General features: G+C 45.6%; 1 protein-coding gene across 5 annotated transcripts in view; it reads left to right on the top strand.

Annotated features, from left to right (window-relative positions):
* The window catches only part of TFDP1 (transcription factor Dp-1), a 135,958-nt gene that overhangs the window by 64,850 nt on the left and 52,871 nt on the right, over positions 1-18,237 (top strand). For all 5 annotated transcript variants that reach the window (XM_032777825.2, XM_032777826.2, XM_075061417.1 and 2 more), the window contains exon 4: positions 3,735-3,841. In XM_032777825.2, coding sequence (XP_032633716.1) covers positions 3,735-3,841 — 107 coding nt within the window. The remainder of the gene's footprint in view (positions 1-3,734; positions 3,842-18,237) is intronic.

Here is an 18,237-nt window from a genome sequence, read left to right as displayed (position 1 = left end):
GATCCATGTCGAGTGTTCTGTAAGGATAAGGTGGCATGGTTTATATGTAAAAAGAGCACTTACCAGGTGCAAACTGTGCAATGTAACTCTTACCTGTTGTTGAGTTATGCAAGGCTGCTGCCTAGACTTATCCACAGTTTTGCACATTACTCCCTAGATCTCCTCTTCAGTGTTATATATCCTATTTAGAGGGATTCTGGCAATCATTCAGTCAAGTCTTCTCAGAACCCCATCACCTTGGGGTTTAGGGACTGCTTGCTAGTCTACAAAAATGGGGATCCACTTGCTCTTGGTGATGGGAGTTTACATAGTAATTGTAATATTTCAATATGATAGTTTGCATGGATCCATTTACCCAGTCCTCCTTCCCTACTGTTTTGGAGTCTTATAATGGATTCATAATTTTTTAGTAGTAATGAAGTGACCGGAGACAAGTGTGCCTCTTTATAGATTTTCATTGGTAAAAGGTCTGATACCCAGTGACCAGACTGATGTAGTGGAGGGGTTTGAGAAACCAATTTAGTAGTAAGTAGAATTCCTTTTTAAACTTGAAATATATAATCTTGGTTTTTTTTCAGCAAAGTTGACTTAGGAAAAAATTATTTCTGCTCCATACATTTGTTGTTGAAAAATCGTATGCAATTGGCGCATATACAGCCTAGCTCATACTAATGAAACTATTTGGAAGTAGAAGGATGTTTGAATGTGGAGTACTTGGGTTAACCATAGTGACATTGTCTTATGCTTCACTTGGGAGAGCCAAATTGATGAGTGAACTTTCTCCCTTTCTGATGCCCATATGAGTATGTTGTGCTAATATTCGTTTTCTCCAGATAGAGTGCCAGCCTTTGCAGTTTGACCTGGGTTTTGGTGAGAACGAGGAAGAGCTATTTTCAAAATATTCCTAGTAATAGACATGATAAAATAGTAGTGCGTGATAAGTAATGTTTACTTACCTCTCTTCCCACTACTAACTATCTGTAACTTTTTCTTCTCTAAAGTGAGCACCTAGTGGTTCCCTCTGGTCCATTACAAGTGGTGTATTCCTCCTTCATCTTCACAGCACAGAGGCACCTCTCTTTTTAAACAAACAAACAAACTCTCTAGCTCCACAATGTAGCAGTAGCAGGTGAAGCTGTTTAGAGAACTGATTGCTTCTCTCACTCCCCAGCCCAAGTTCAGAAAACAAACATTAAATTCTGATTAATAAGCCTTTATGGCAGATGAATTATTTCCATACAGAATATTTTTCTTTTATCTACTTGTAAGTCTTCATTTCCATTTTTTGTATAATAGATACACAACAAAGCCAGATTCCAAGGAGACATCAATATTTTTCAGTCTCTCTGCAGGAGTGGTCTATAAAGGGAAAAGGGATTCTTTTCCTTTCAGAAGCAACATAAGGATCAAGTTAGCAGAATCCCTTGACGTTCCCAGACTCTTGGGTAGTTTCTAGATTTGAGTGGAAAGTCCATGAGCTAACCAGAATATTCGTGTTCTAGAAGGCAAGACTACTGAGATTGCAGGGCAATAGCCTCATGCTGTAGATCTGGGAGTTTGAACGTATGTGGAATAGTAGTTTTCCTCTGTCCTGGAGATTCAGGGATGCTGAACTGGCATGTGTATGCATCCAAAAGACTGAGTTTCTGGGCCACTAAATTCCTGCTAATGTCAAGTGTTCAGTGCTACACAATATAGGTTACACTGTGGATACAGGCAGAATTGCACATGGGCACAGGTTTCCTTGTAGAATTTCTCCTTAGGATTTTCATTGTCCTATCAGAAAGGCTTGGACTCCATGCTGAAATGAGATAGTACTGTCAGTTGTAGGTAGAACCAGCATTGGGTGAAACCTGTATGTTCTCTTTCCTACCAGGATTGGTCTTGAATAAACACCCAAAAAATCTTCAGGAAAAGGAGTAATTGCTTCACTGCTTGTTTACAAGTCCAGTGGAGCTAAGGTGGGATGATGCTATGATGGATGAAGGAAGGGAACTTGAAGATTTATGTGGAGACTTTCTCAGTTTTGAAAGTCCATTTGACTAATGTTAATTTTTTAATATTTTTATTTAGAAGCCATACTTAGAACAGTTTTATTTCAAAGTGGGGAGGGTTTGTGATGGGAGAGAATGGTACAGTACGCTCCCCCTTCTTTTTCTCTTCCTTTTTTACCCTTTTGGAGTGCTGCTTTAGTCACGGTACAAAAAGACATCTTATTGAATGCTTGAAGTAGTTGCATCAGATATGGTAGAGCAGTGAATTACCCAGGCTCACAGTTGTAAAGTTTCTGCTGCTTCTTAAGCTACAACTGTTGCCCCAGTCTCAGACCTGCCGTTTTTAATATTTATGGAAGCAGGGGATAATGATAAGGGGAGAAGAGCAGAGTATGGCATGAGCAATGATGCCTGAAGCCCTAATGTTTTATGAGGTTTTAAAGCCTTGCTGAAGTGGTTCTCAACAAAAAAATGGTGTGCACCAGTGGTCTGCAACATGGATGAGACCAGGCTGATGAGTCACTATGGGGGAGATGGAGAACAGTGTTAAATATAAATCACTTGGAGAGGTGGTGTTCCTACAGCGACAGAAAACCCCCTTCTGTTGCTGTAGGCTGTATTTATATAACAGGGTTAGTCCAGCATAGCTACAGTATTGTAGCTATGTCACTGTGTGCGTATAGTTCCTGTAACATATACATGGCTGGAAAGGATTGGGATGAGGCGAGTCTCCTGCCCCATAGATTTTTCTTGTCCTTCTGACTTATTCTTGAAGACAAGGACACCATATTTCACCCCAGTCAGCTGAAATAAATAAATAAACAGCCAAGGACCTCTGGCTTGTTGCTTCCAAAATGCCAGGTATCAAGTACCTAACTGCCTTAAGCTCTTAAAGGATTGCCTGCCATGTTGTTGCTGTTGCAGCAGGGGCTGACTCCAATGTTTCACCTTAGCCTGAAGCATTGACTAGCTAGGAATATATGGCTTGGAGATTATGCAAAGCCAGTTTCTGCTGTTGAATTTCTGCCCTAAATAGCTAATGGCTTAGCTAATACCTTGCTGTTGTGTGGGGTGAGGCACTACAAAATTGCATGCACAGCTGAGCAGGAAGGAGCCCCTTTAATTTTGGCTGGGCCTGCTACACTGCTGAGCTTTTTCTTTTCAAATACCAATTTCCTGCGGGCTCCTGTTTTTAAAAATCCCCTCCCTGCTGGGGAGGGGACTGGGAGAAAGGGACATATCAAGGATAGAGAAAAATGGAAAAAGCTTCTGCCTGGAGAGAGTGTCTTAGAAGAACCTTTTGCTTCCCTGAGCAGAGATGAGACACTGCAGTGTTGAAGCAGTCAGTTCTATGAACAATTCCACCTGTTGGTACTACATTGTGAGTCTAGGAGAGCGTGGGTTGGGGGGTATTTGTTTTTTAAAAGCTTGGATGATTTTATGGATCATGGAGCATCAATTGTCCACAGCAGAGGAAGACTGGGAGGGCATACTGGGAATCTTAATTTTCTGTGTGTTTGAAGGCAGGAAGGAAAAACATATTGCGCTAATATGCTTATATGTACTTTAATATGTAGGGTGTCTTCATATACCTCTTCAGAAATTTGTTTTTGATGCTTGTTTAGATCCCTATTGAAAACTAGTTTTCACTGAATTTTATGTGCTTTGATATTAATATGAATTTAGATTTACTGAAAGAAACAAAGCTGACCTGAAAATATGTATTCATATTTGTTTTAGGGGTTGTTTCATTAGTGGCTGTTCATCCTTCTACAGTAAATACACTTGGAAAACAGCTCCTGCCAAAAACGTTTGGACAGTCTAATGTCAACATTGCACAGCAAGTGGTAAGGAGACCTTAAATTTTTGTTTTTTACCTTTTGTTGTACGTATTATGAACCTAACTGTGGTTCAGTGTAAATGCATCATATGAAGTATCCGATGTTATTATTTCTATGTAGAATGTATCATCTCACTTTTCTATATAGTAAGGGCTATTTAGTATGACTTTAAATTGTACTCTGAACTTTAGTCTTGATAACATTTTTGTGGGGAGAGGGAGCATGTGTTGGGCTAATGGTGCAGGTTATTGACCAAAAACTACATCAATCCTCAATGCTTCAGACTACTGAATATTCACATTCCTCTACTGTCTGTCAGTCGTTCTGTGATAAATCCGTGATACTTTCAAAAACACACCAACCTGAAACTTTATCTAAAAGCCCATTTGCAAATATGTTATCGAGATCAAAATTGGAAAATCAATAGGATTTTTATAGGATTTTTTGGCCATATTTCTAAAAATGGTTATATCAGACATTTCTGCTGAAAAGCATATTGTAATTTTAAAAAAAGAAAAATGTGTATAGACTGGATAACTTAAGGAGCTAGTGCAGGGGTAGGCTACCTGTGACCTGCAAGCTGTTTTTCAGTGGCACTCACACTGCCCGCGTCCTGGCCACTGGTCCAGAGGGCTCTGCATTTTAGTTTTAAATGAAGCATCTTAAACATTTTAAAAACCTTATTTACTTTGCATACAACAATAGTTTAGTTATATATTATGGACTTATAGAAAGAGACCTTCTAAAAATGTTAAAATGTATTACTGGGACTCAAAACCTTAAATTAGAGTGAATAAATGAAGACTCGGCACACCGCTTCTGAAAGGTTGCCAGCACCTGAGCTAGTGATGAGATAAAAATGGTTGTCTCTAGAATGCAAGTTCCAAGTGCGATCCATATTACTGCATAGCAAACAAAACTATTCATTTGGTGACCCATACGACATCAACTGATATTCTGTTACCTAGGGAGAGATGTTATAGTTGGCTTCTCTGTAGAAGACTACCTTTTGGCAAGGATTTTAATTTGCATAGAAACTGGATTATAGTCTTATCTGTAAAAGTGGTCAAGGTTGTTACGTTTGCAAGACAGTGATGGCACAGCTGCTGCCTTTACTGTACTGTTCTCTGGGGGAAAACAGGACTTCAACACAGCATCTTTCATAAGCATTTCATTTTATAAAAGAAAAAATAGGTTCCATAGTATAAAAACAGTTGATTTTGTGTGTGCGCACATGGTTTAATGTGGATTGATTTTCAGTATATAAACAGAGCTAAGAGAATTGGTGGGGAGGGGAACTGAGTAAGAGGTGGTGGTATTGCTGAGAGAATTCAAGAAGCTACAGTTTTACACGCACACACTGCACTTCTTAACTAGTATAGTTAAGACAGTTCAACTATCGCCCCAGTCCCCCCAGTTTAGACTGTACAGTTATACCAATATAGCTAATAGGCTAAACGGATTTGACTGCATCCACAGTAGGAATGTGGTAATCCACAGATGTTGCATTTGTTTAACTATTTCCGTTAGAGGTATGATTATTTTTTTAACTGAACTAGTTACATAGATACAAAGTCTTTGTGTAGACCAATCCTAAAACAGTTCAGCTTCAGACAGTTCTCAAGAGTCCCCTCTGAGATTGTGGACTACTACCTAATGAAATGTTTACATGACTGCAGACTATTTTATTGCATTGCAGTTCCTGTTACGAATTAAATCCGCTGTTGATTTGATGTCACAATGTAGTCATATGAAGTAGTTACTGAGTAAAATAGGTCCTTTGTAGGGGACAAGTGTTGAAGCAGATATTTATGAAGTCATTGGGAGGTGAACTATCTCCAATTCAACAAGTTAATCATTAAAACTTGGAGGATTTGTTTTGCCATGCTGTATTAGGAGGAGAACATCACCAGACAGACACTTAAATTGTTTTATTTAATTAAAACAACGTTACATATTCTAGATTTTTTTCTTCAACTGCAAACATGCTATTTTAACAAAACAAGCATAAGAATTTTTGAATTTAGTTAAATATTCAAGTTTTTTAAAATCAAGTTTGTTATTGTTACCTAATATTTAAGAGAGAAAAAAACAAATTAAAAACTATTGACTGTGTCAACCAGGTCAACATGAGAAACTTAAAAAAATATTGGCTTCTGCAGCTAACTCGGTTGTCTTCACCTTCATTTTCCTGTTTCTTCATAACATGGAAAAGAAAAACAAGCTTTCCTGCTTTTTCAAGTCCCAAATCATTTCTCAATTTGGAATGAATTAGTCCAAAGGAAGAAAATATTGTTTCTACGTTGGCAGAAGAAGCTACTGCTGTTAGAAGTGAGATTATCACTTCAACAGCCTCTGAATCCAAATGCTTGAGTGACTTCCACCAGTTCACTGGTGTGACCTCCTTTAAAACATCATCAGCAAACATATATTTCTTGAATGGTTCACCCTTAGCTCTGAAGTTTATTATAGTTGGCATTATGGAGGGATGATTGCTGAATGTCCATGACATAGCCAACTCCTTTTCTTCAGCAGTTAAGGTTTGACCCTGGTTCCGAGTATTGAGAATATTTACAAGTAAATAAACTGGAGGTGGTGCTTGTCCCACTCATTTTTTTAATGCTTGTAATTTAACTCTGTCATTGTATATTTCTCTTTTTAAGATCTCACTGAATTCCTTCCAAATGTCAGCAGCATCAGCAATAAAACAGCTATTTCACTGCATTGTTCAAGGCTTCAGGGGACTCAGTGTGTGTCCAACATTTCTCTTAAGCCCAGCGTTGAGAACTTTGGCTGTGACAGTGCCATCTATTTTTTCACAATTTTGTTCACAAATGGTTATTGGGTTAGGCCAGTTCTTGATATAATGCTCAAAACAGTCCACTACTGAGTTCCATCGCATGTCTTGTGGGAGAGTTACCTTGGTTCCTCCCACTTTTTTCAGAGCAGCTGCTGCAAAGTGGTTGTTGTGGAAGTATTTTGCAATTTCAATAACATTAGCCTTTATTTTTGGAACACTGACGTCTTTGGCTAGGAGATGCATCAAATGAGCACTGCAACTGTATGTTATTAGCTTGGGACTCTTCTAAATAATTTCTCATCTTGGATACATTTGCATCATTGTCTGTGACCAAGCTGCGTACTAGACATTTGAATTTTTTTTAGTTTGTTATAGCTTTTATTGCTGCTACTTGTAAGTATTCTGCTGTGTGTGCATTTCCTGATGTATCAATTGTTTCTGTAAGGAAGACATTCCTTTCTTCTGTTGTCACACAAGCACACAGAATAGGATCATTGTGGACGTTACTCCACCCATCAAGACTCGGGTTAACAATTTTACCCTTTAGACCTTTTGCACACTGCTCAGTTTCTCTTTTTGTCAGAGAAAAACTTAGGTCTCACTTTTTGGTTGTGTGCAGCAGAGTCAGATACTTTTATTTTCTCTTTACAGTTGCATAGAGGGAGAGAGTGCGCTAGACACAGGGTTTCCCCCTCCTAGGCAGGTCTCTCTCCAGGTAAACAATTCCAGCAAGCATTTATACTTTTTGTTACAGACAATAATAAGCAACAGCTGCATTTTGTTTATACATAGGCTATCTTGATATCTTATTTTTCTCGATTCTGTTTAGACGCCAGTCTACATTCCTCATTATTGACACAAGGTCGCAACAACTTCTCACATAGTTCTTTCCCATTTGCCTCACACAGTCCTCGCTTCTACAGATCTCGTGTGATTAAGGTTACAGCTAGCCTGACTCTTGCTAACAGAGACTGTCATGCATTAAGATCCCCTACGAATCCCTGTCAGTTTTTTCTCTACTTCCACACTTTCATACACTTTATCCAGCAGTTTCCCTGCGACATCTGCTCTGTTGGGTGGACTGTATCCTGGTCTTAGTGACTGAACCATGTTAATGAAGTGTGTATTCTCAATTATACAGAAAGGAGAGTTTGTTGCATAAACAAACTGGGCAATTTTTTCATCAGTTACCTCTTTTTGTAATTGGTTTGTTCTTATCACAAAGTTATCTGTAGTTGTTTCTGGATGATGGGGATTTTTTTTCTTTTTGCTACAGGTGATATACTGTGGCTATGTGACATACATGATGTGACTGAAACACTATCATTGCCATATTACTCTGAAACTATTGAAAATGATGGTGATCTTGAAGGTCAGGGGCGGCTCTAGGCATTTTGCTGCCCCAAGCACAGCAGGCAGGCTACCTTCGGCTGCCTTCTGAAGCCGCGGGTCCACAGGACCCTCTACAGGCAAGCCGCCAAAGGCAACCTGCCTGCCGCCCTCGCGGCGCCAGCAGAGGGCCCCCCTGGCTTGCATCCCCCAAGCGCGCACTTGGGCAGCTCCAGGCCCCAGCATGCCCTGTTGAAGGTGGATAGTCTTCAGAATCCTGTATGTTGAGGATGGATTCTCCTAAACAAAATAAGTCAATGCAGTTATTTAATTATTATTACCATATTGCTGCTTTAGTATTACTCAGTGCATTCACCGACACTCAGTACTACTGTATTTTAAAGGTAAAACTGTAAAAGGAAGATCTGCCTATTTCAGCTATTTATTTTTTATCACAACTGTCAGCTAAAATGATAGTACCATAGAGTAACTACTATTTTCTTTCCCTCCAACATGGGAATTCAAGAATAGTCCAGAGGAAGACAGGCAGTCCTTAAGAAAGAAGTATGAAATAAAAAAAGTTTACCAACCTGAAGATCCTGCATGTTCAGACACGTTCCTTTCATCATCTTCAACGCAGCTTCCTCCTGAGAAGGAACACTTCTCATGATGTTGTTTCATTTTGGCAACCAGGCCTTGCATTTCTTTGATGCGCTATTTGCATTTTGCATGTATGCCTGACTTACCGACAGGTAGAGGAACTTCATTAAAATATTCCTAAACTGGGTCTCTTTTACAGCCTGCTGCCATTATAGGTTTTCCCTTCTAGTAAGAGAATGGTATGGTAGCTCTCAAATCAATGAAGGCTACACTCAGAAAGACCTCAAGACTTCTGGAATATGCTGCTCAACGGTTTCACTTTTGTTTCTATTGCCTGTCCGTCCTCACATTTATCTCCAGCTTGTCTTTTACACTAGAATATCAGGTAGCAACTAGGAAGGAAGAGTCTGTGGTGACTGGAGAACTAATGAAATAGGAATGTTGCAAGACCCAAGAGTGTGAAAACGGGGCAGTTTGGTGGGGAGGGGATTAAACACAACTCAATTTCCCAGTGTGGATCAAGCTTTTGAAGTTTGACTCTTCCATTATCCCTGCTGCTGACATTGTCTAACAAAGCTATGAAATGCAACAGAAATGCTGGGGCTATCTGAGGAGGAAAGATGTATTAGCTGACATGCAACCTTTTTATGCCCCTTCTACTCTCAGCAACAACTAGCAGGATTGTGGGCAGGGGGTGAGGAGTGAAGAACAGGTGACCTTCCACAACAGATAGTCCAGAAATTTCTATGTGGAGAAGGTAATGGAGGGTGAGAGGAGAGAATTCAAAGCTTTCCAGCAGTTAAAAGGGAGCACAGCTGATAGGAGAGATGGAGTCCCTGTTTAAGGTATAGGGACAGCACCCTGGTAGGAATCCCAGCAGCTTCCTCCTTCTAAGCCTTTAAGAGCTGCAGAGAAAATAGGCTTGGCTTTTCACCAGGGCTTTTGCTAATAGGCTCCTTGATAATTGTTCATATGGACATCTGGTTAGTAGGTTTAGTCCTGCCCAGTAGGTGGTGGGGAAAATCTTTCAAGCTCTGTGACCTTAGTTATTAACACTTTTTCTGCCGAAACCTCACATCAGGCTAACTCCACTTAAATATGGCTTTAGGTGGCTATTCAGACTTAATTCAGAAACAATGATGTAAGGTATAACTTACTCTTGGGGGAATTCTGTGCCAAGGTGCACGTGCAGAAAACATGCCCCCCACAGATTTCTTTGCTTCCCTGCAGAACATGACAGGGAAGTAAAGGAAAGTATGAGTCAACAGTGTATCCTTGTTGCCAAGAAGGCTAATGGCATTTTGGGCTGTGTAAGTAGAGGGCATTGCCAGCAGATTGAGGGACGTGATCATTTCCCCTCTATTCAACATTAATGAGGCTTCATCTGGAATACTGTGTCCAGTTTTGGGCCCCACACTACAAGAAGGATGTGGAAAAATTGGAAAGAGTCCAGTGGAGGGCAACAAAAATGATTAGGGGGCTGGAGCATATGACTTAGGAGGAGAGGCTGAAGGAACTGGGATTATTTAGTCTGCAGAAGAGAGGAATGAGGGAGGATTTGATAGCTGCTTTCAACTATCTGAAAGGGGATTCCAAAGAGAATGGATCTAGACTGTTCTTAGTGGTACCAGATTGCAGAACAAGGAGTAATGGTCTCAAGTTGCAGTGGGGGAGGTTTAGGTTGGATATTAGGAAAAAAATTTTCACTAGAAGGATGGTGAAGCACTGGAGTGGGTTACCTAGGGAGGTGGTGAATCTTTCCTTAGAGGTTTTTAAAGTCAGGCTTGACAAAGCCCTGGCTGGGATGATTTAGTTGGAATTGTTCCTGTTTTGAGCAGGGGTTGGACTAGATGACCTCCTGAGGTCCCTTCCAACCCTGATATTCTATGATTCTATGAAAGCTGGGGAAGGTGGAAGAAGAGGCTGGGGATGTCTGTGGGCATAGTGGGGGGAGAAGCATTGTTCACCAAACAGAGGCAGACCGTGGAGGAGCTAGGAGAGGGCGGACATACATGGGTTCATATGCCACTTCTCCTGCCCCCTTCCCCAACCCCCCCATTTCTGCGCATACAGAGCTGCCTGGCTCAGAGTGTGCTGCTCTGCTCCGCAGCTGGATGTCTCCTCCTGGGTCCTAATGCTAGTTTCGCACCCCCTCAGTAAGCTGGGAGTCATCCTGTTTTCTGTACAAGAGTGAGTGCCCCCAATGGGGCAGGGAAAAGGGGGGAGGGGAGAGGCAATGGGGAAGGAAGGTGGGGTGGGATAGGGGAGAGGTTGGGGTGGTGGGGAAAGGGGATAGGATGGGAAAGAGAAAGGGATAGGGGAATTGGGGATGAGGGAGGGAGCAGGAGTCTGGCTTGCAGCATCCCCTCTGCAGCAGCTGCAGTTGGAACTCCCCTGTTAAGCAGGCCCATCAAACCTCCACCCCCATGAGCCCCACCTCCCCTTCATATGGACCACCCCGCTGAGGCCCGTACATCCAGATTCCCCCCTGCTGAGCCCCAACCATCTTCACCTGGACCCTCTGCAGAGTCCCATTGCCCCTGCACCTGGAACCTCCCAACAAGACCCTGTGCATCCAGATCTCCCACTGAGCCGCCCGCACCCAGATTGCCCACACAGAACTCTTATCTCACACCTGGATCTACCCACACCAAGCCCCTCTACATTTGGATCCTGCTGGACTGAGCCTGCCTGCTCATGCCTGGTGTGTCTAGCACAGCGGGGCAGTGCCCTCGGGTTCCTGGGGCAGGCCTAGCCCTTGCACTGTGTCAGAGTTGGGTACAGTCTTGCTGCTGAGTCCTTGTTCCAGGGGCTGAGGACTGCAAGGTGATCTCCCACCTTCATGCAGCCAGTGGCCTGTGCTCCCCACTGCCACACTGGAGCTACCACATTTATTTATTGACAAATAAAATTTGAAGAATTTTAAAATGTTGTGCAAAGAATTTTTATTCTTTGAGTGCTTGCTCATATCGATTCCAATTAGGTGTGCGCGCGCCGTGTGCACGCTCGTCAGAAGATTTTTACCCTAGCAACACTTGGTGGATCAGCTGGGTCACCCCCTGGAGTGGCGCCATTATGGCGCCAAATATGTACCCCTGCTGACCCAACGGCCGTTCAGTTCCTTCTTACCACCCGTGACAGTCATTGGAACTGTGGAGCGCGGCTTTGCTGATCTCCACGTCCCTAGCACCTCGTAGTTATTTGCTGTTTATTGTGTGTATAGTTCGAGTTCTTGTAGTTATAGTTAGTATTTATAGTTTAGTTTAAGGGGGGATCGGGGATTAGCCCCTTTTCCTCCACCCTGGTACAGGCCCATGCCCACGGCACCAGGATTAAAACCGTGCTCGGCATGCCAATAGGGGATCCTCACAACTCCTGCCTCAAGTGCCTAGGGGAATCCCGCCTTACCGATAAGTGCCACATCTGCAAGTCGTTTAAACCAAGGATGAAGAAGGAGCAGGACTTTTGATTGAAACAGCTCCTCATGGAGTCAGCACTTAGTCCTGCAGTGTCGATACCGATCACCCAACAGACTGCTTCTGTAAGGAGCGCCCCTTCAGCCCCGAACCGCTCCAGTACCGAGAAGGAGCCCCGGCACTGACATGTGCTTGGCACCGCTCCCTGTCCCCGAGACCCAGGAAGCAACATAGTGCTCCAGCTGCTTCAGCTCCACAGAAGTAGCGCTCTTTGAAGACGGTTCGTCCGGCACCGTCATCTGCCGCGGCACAGTCGACTGTGGCACTGCCGATTGCAGCTCCACCGAGCACGGCACCGTCGATTCCGGTCCCACAAGGGCCATTGATTCCGGTGCCTGACAGCTCCCTGGCACATGCTGTGGTTGAGCTTGCCCTCCCTTCTACGCCAGAGACCTTCTCCACGGCAAGGGAGCTCATCGCCATGATGGAGTCGACACGGCCTCAACCCCTGGCACAGCCGGTGTGGGTCATACAATGCATCGGGAGACCGGCCCTAGTAAGGCCACCTTCCGTTGGTCCAGCAGAGAGATGTGGTTCAAGATCACGGTCTCACGGACGCTCTCGATCACGCCGTTCCTGCTCCTGGTGCTGCTCGCAGTCCCGGCACCACTCCATCGTGGTACCGGTCACACTCGCTGCACCGTTCGACATCTTGTTCGCCGGCCAGATTCTTCTAGTACCGATCCTACTCACAGCACCGTGTATCCCACAGTCTCTCCAGACGAAGGGACTCGAGATCCCGGTCGACCTCCCGGCACCACTATGGTAGAAGGTCCCGGTCTCGCTCCCGGTACTGCTCCCCGGTACCGCCCCGGGATTGAGGATCCAGAACAGTGGCACCCTCCCAGGGTCTATTGGCATCACTGTGGCCATCGAGACACACATCGGTGTCATCGCAGGCTGTTAGCGCATCCTATCCTCAGGAGTGTGACTGATGTCCTCAGCCATATATTTCCAGAGAACCAGAGCTACAAGCAAGGGCCTCATCCCTGGTCTTTGTGGACACCGTGGGCATACCACCAAGCCCAAGGTGCTCCATCAGTGGCTCCACGGTCGGCCCTGTCAGAACACCGGGTACCAGAGGCGACAGTAAGCCACCCTCTTCCTACGGGAACGGATGAGGCTCTGATACCATCTGCAGACACCCAGGTTCCACCTGATGCAGATGATGCTCCTCAAGTACAGGAGCCCCCACAGGACCCCCTTGTCCCAGGCCTCTCCTCCTCCTCCCTCTCCTCAGCTGACTATGCGGTGGCAGGAACATTCTCCTCAGGCCCGCTACCAATTGATCTCAGGGCCCATCAAGACCTTTTGAGACGAGTGGCTCAGAATATGAACTTACAGGTGGAGGAAGTCCCTGAAATAGAGGACCCTGTTGTGGACATCCTATCGGCTGATGCACCTACTAAAGAGGCCCTTCCGTTTATCCGCACCATACAGGCTAATGTGGACACCATTTGGCAATCCCCAGCCTCGATTCCACCTACAGCAAGGGGAATAGAGAGAAAATATATGGTCCCCTCAAAGGGGTATGAATATCTCTACATTCACCCACCTTCTTGCTCTTTAGTGGTGCAATCGGTGAACGAATGGGAGCGGCATGGCCAGCAAGGCCCGGCTCCTAAGTCAAAGGAGGCTAGGCGCATGGACCTCCTAGGCCGCAATATATAGTCGACCGGGAGCCTCAAACTTAGGGTGGCAAACCAACAAGCCCTCCTAAATGGATATGACTTTAACACGTGGGTGTCCTTGGGGAAGTTTACGGAGCTTCTTCCCCAGGAGTCCCGTCACGAATTTACGGCCCTATTTGAGGAGTGTAAAAAGGTAGCAAGAACCTCCCTCCAAGCCTCTCTGACTGCAGCGGACTCTGCAGCCAGAACTCTGGCATCAGGAGTGACGATGAGGCGTATCTCCTGGTTCCAGGTATCAGGTCTTCCCCCTGAATTGCAACAAACTATTCAGGATTTGCCATTCGAAGGCCAGGGCTAGTTCTCAGATAAGACTAAGCCTAGATTGCAAAGGCTGAAGGATAATCGCGTTATAATGTGCTTGCTCGGTATGCACACGCCAGTGACCCAACTCAGGACCTTCCAGCCTCAGCCACACCGCCCTTACGCCCCATGTAGACCACGTCAGGACTTTAGCAGAAGGCATGGTAGAGGGAATCGTCGGAGGCAGTCTGACTCTGAAGGAGATCAAAATCAGGCGCCCCCTCAACCACCAGCGGGGCCCAAGCAGAAGTTGTGATGGGATGCCCGAGGGTGTCCCACCAGTTGCTCTATCGGATCCTTTTCCTCCCTTTTTCAACCACTTTTCCCAATTCCTCCCTGCTTGGTCCCAGCTAACTCCAGATCATTGGGTCCTGCGCACGGTGGAAGTGGGATACCACCTCCAGTTTGTTTCAACCCCACCTTTCCACCCTCCCTTCCCGTCCCTCTTCAGGGACCTCTCTCAGGAGCAATTCCTCTGACAAGAGGTCCAGTCGCTCTTAGCCATGGGAGCCGTAGAGGAGGTGCCAAAAGACATGAGGGGCAAGGGGTTTTATTCTCAGTACTTCCTAATCTCCAAGGCAAAGGGAGGTCTACAACTGATCCTAGACCTGCGAGAACTCAACAAATTCATGATAAAGCTGAAGTTCCGCATGGTAACCCTGGGGACCATTATTCCTCCCTCTGGATCCGGGAGACTGGTATGCCGCCCTCGATATGAAGAATGCGTATTTCCACATCGCAGTTGACCCACCACACAGACGGTACCTCCGTTTTGTGGTCAACCATCAACACTTTCAGTTCACTGTACTTCCGTTTGGCCTTTCTACGGCTCCGCGTGTGTTCACAAAATGCATGACTGTAGTTGCCGCCTCCCTCCGGCGTCGTCAGGTACACGTCTACCTGTATGTCGACGATTGGCTCATTCGAGGGACTTCCCAGTTGCAAGTGTCACAGCACCTGCGCATCATTAAAGACCTCTTCAGGAGCCTAGGCCTGATGTTCAACACAGAGAAGTCTACTTTGACACCCACGCAGAGAATAGACTTCATCGAAGTGGTTCTGGACTCCAATCTGGCCAGAGCCTGCCTCCTGCAGTCGCGTTTTCAAGCAATGGCTTCAATTATTCAAGGTCTTCAAAACTTCCCAACAACATCAGTGCGCACCTGCCTCAGCCTAGTAGGTCACATGGCCTCCTGCACCTTCGTGACCAAGCACATGAGACTACGCCTCCGTCCCTTTCAGACCTGGCTTGCTTCCATATACCAACCACTCAGAGACAGCCTGGACCCGGTGCTCACTATTCCCCGGAAGATTCTGGGCTCCCTAACGTGGTGGCTAAACCCCACTCTAGTCTGTGCATGGATGCCATTCCGCCCACCGCAACCCTCGATGGCCCTAACCACGGACGCGTCATCTCTGGGTTGGAGTGCCCACCTCGAGTGCCTTTGCACTGAAGGCCTCTGGTCGCCTCAAGAGCTGGCCTTACACATCAATGTGCGGGAGCTGAGAGCAGTCCATCTAGCATGCCAGGTGTTTCGAGACCATCTCCAAGGCTGTTGTGTATCAGTGTTCACGGACAACACAGCAGCCATGTTTTACATAAACAAGCAGGGTGGAGCATGCTCCTCCCTCCTTTGTCAAGAAGCCGTCCACCTTTGAGACTTTTGCACAGCCCACTTGATGGATTTTGTTAGCGTCTTTTCTCCCAGGAGTCCAGAATGCTCTGGCGGATCACCTCAGCAGAGCCTTCCTGTCTCACGAGTCGTCGATTCATCTGGATGTCATCCATTCTGTTTTCCGGAAGTGGGGCTTTCCCCACATAGACCTCTTTGCCTCCTGAGAGAACAGGAAATGCCAGGTGTTCTGCTCCTTCCAGGGATGCTCTCTGGGCTCCCTCTCAGATGCATTCCTGATCCCGTGGAAGAGGCACCTACTCTATGCCTTCCCAACATTTCTGCTCGTCCACAGAGTCCTACTCTAGCTTCGCAGGGACAGCGCCCACCTGATTCTGGTTGCTCCAACGTGGCTGAGGCAGCACTGGTAAACCATGTTGTTTGACCTCTCAGTGGCAGCCCCAATTCCCTTGCCACTCTGGCCGGATCTCATAACACAGGACTTCGGCAGGCTTCACCATCCGGACCTGCAGTTTCTTCATCTCACAGCATGGTTGCTGCATGGTTGAGCCAGTCTGAGTTGTGTTGCTCTGCCTCGGTCCAACAGGTGCTCTTGAGCAGTAGGGAACCTTCCAGTAGGATGACATATCTGGCCAAGTGGAAGCGTTTCTCCTGCTGGTGTGCTCAACGTAACTCAGTCCTCAGGCAGGTGCCCGTTCCTACTGTCCGGGACTACCTCTGGTCCGTGAAAGAACAGGGCCTAGCGGTCTCTTCCATAAAGGTGCATCTGGCAGTCACCTCCGCCTTCCACCCAGGGAAAAATGGCCGATCAATCTTCTCTCACCCCATAGTTTCAAGGTTCCTCAAGAGATTGAAACATTTGTACCCTCAAGTCAGACACCTGACCTCTACCTGGGATCTCAGCCTGGTGCTAGCCAAGCTTATGGGTGCTCCTTTCGAGCCACTGGCCACCTGCACGCTGCTGTACCTTTCCTGGAAGACAGCCTTCCTCGTCGCTATTATTTCGGCAAGACGAGTATCTGAGTTTCGGGCCTTAACAGCGGACCCCTTGTATACGGTATTCCATAAGGACAAGGTACAGCTGCGACCACATCCCTCCTTCCTCCCTAAGATAGTGTCCGCCTTTCATGTCAATCAAGACATCTGCCTCCCAGTCTTTTTCCCGAAGCCGCCCCTATCGCATCGGGAACAACAGCTGCACACTCAAGACGTTTGCAGGGCTCTCGCCTTTTATATCGAGAGAACAAAACCCTTCCGAAGGTCACCTCAGCTCTTTGTAGCTGTGGCAGACCGGATGAAAGGCCTACCGGTCTCATCCCAATGAATTTCATCTTGGGTTACATCCTGCATCCGCACGTGCTATGGTTTGGCTCACGTGCCGGCTAGCCACCTCACCACCCATTCCACTCGGCCTCAAGCTTCATCTGCCGCCTTCCTGGCCCATGTTCCCATCCAGGAAATATGTCAGGCAGCTACCTGGTCATCGATTCGCACCTTTACCTCCCATACGCATTGGTTCAAAAGTCCAGAGATGATGCAGCATTTGGCTCAGCAGTTTTGCATTCTGCAACATCTCACTCCGACCCCACCGCCGAGGTAATGCTTGGGAATCACGTAATTGGAATCGATATGAGCAAGCACTCGAAGAAGAGACAGTTACTCACCTTTGTAACTGTTGTTCTTCGAGAGCTGTTGCTCATATCCATTCCAAACCCGCCCTCCTTCCCCTCTGTCGGAGTAGCCGGCAAGAAGGAACTGAAGGGCCGTTGTGTTGGCAGGGGTATATATCTGGCACCATAACGGCGCCACTCCAGGAGGCGATCCAGCCAACCCGCCGAGTGTTGCTAGGATAAAAATCTTCCGATCAACGTGCACGCGGCACGCGCACACCTAATTGGAATGGATATGAGCAACACATCTTGAAGAACAACAGTTACAAAGATGAGTAACCATCCTTTTTTTGTTTTTTGCACAGATTTCCCTGGGGGATAGTATAGCTAGGGCCCTGTACTGTGGCACACTGGACCTAAATTCTGTGGCAGCATCTGACTTCAGCTTATCAGCACTTAATTCTGTGTCATGTTGAAAGTCTTGGTCTGATTTCAAGTAACCTGAGAGGTGCTTATTAAATTAAATATGAAACAGAATAATAGTCTTTAAAGTATTCCTTGTATTGTGTATTTGAATAATGAATTGAATATGAATTTCAAATCTGGAATGTGTTTCATCTTCAGCTGCTCTTAAACTTTCAATTTTCATTGTGCTATAGAATTTTGTATTGACGCTAATCTATTGAAATTGGACTGGGGAAGAAGCTCGAGGCAACTGGGTAGAAGGATACTGAGGCATTTGACACCCAGAAAAAATATAAGGGGGGGCGGGATGTTTTGAGGTTTTAGCTTTCAGGTTCAATTTAATGCCTCTCCTGGGGAGGTAGATGCAATTTAGATGAATAGGCATGTTTTTTCTGCAAAATCTATTCTGTATCAGTTTGTTTTAGAGGTTTTTCTTCATAACTATAAGCTTTAGAAAGTTATATTGTTATGCAAGATTAGGTGTGAAACACAGTCCT

Source organism: Chelonoidis abingdonii, chromosome 1 (assembly GCF_003597395.2).
Source record: "Chelonoidis abingdonii isolate Lonesome George chromosome 1, CheloAbing_2.0, whole genome shotgun sequence".
Taxonomy (NCBI): domain Eukaryota; kingdom Metazoa; phylum Chordata; order Testudines; family Testudinidae; genus Chelonoidis; species Chelonoidis abingdonii.
The sequence above is the reverse complement of the archived record's forward strand: the minus strand, read 5'-3'. Positions and strand labels throughout refer to the sequence as shown.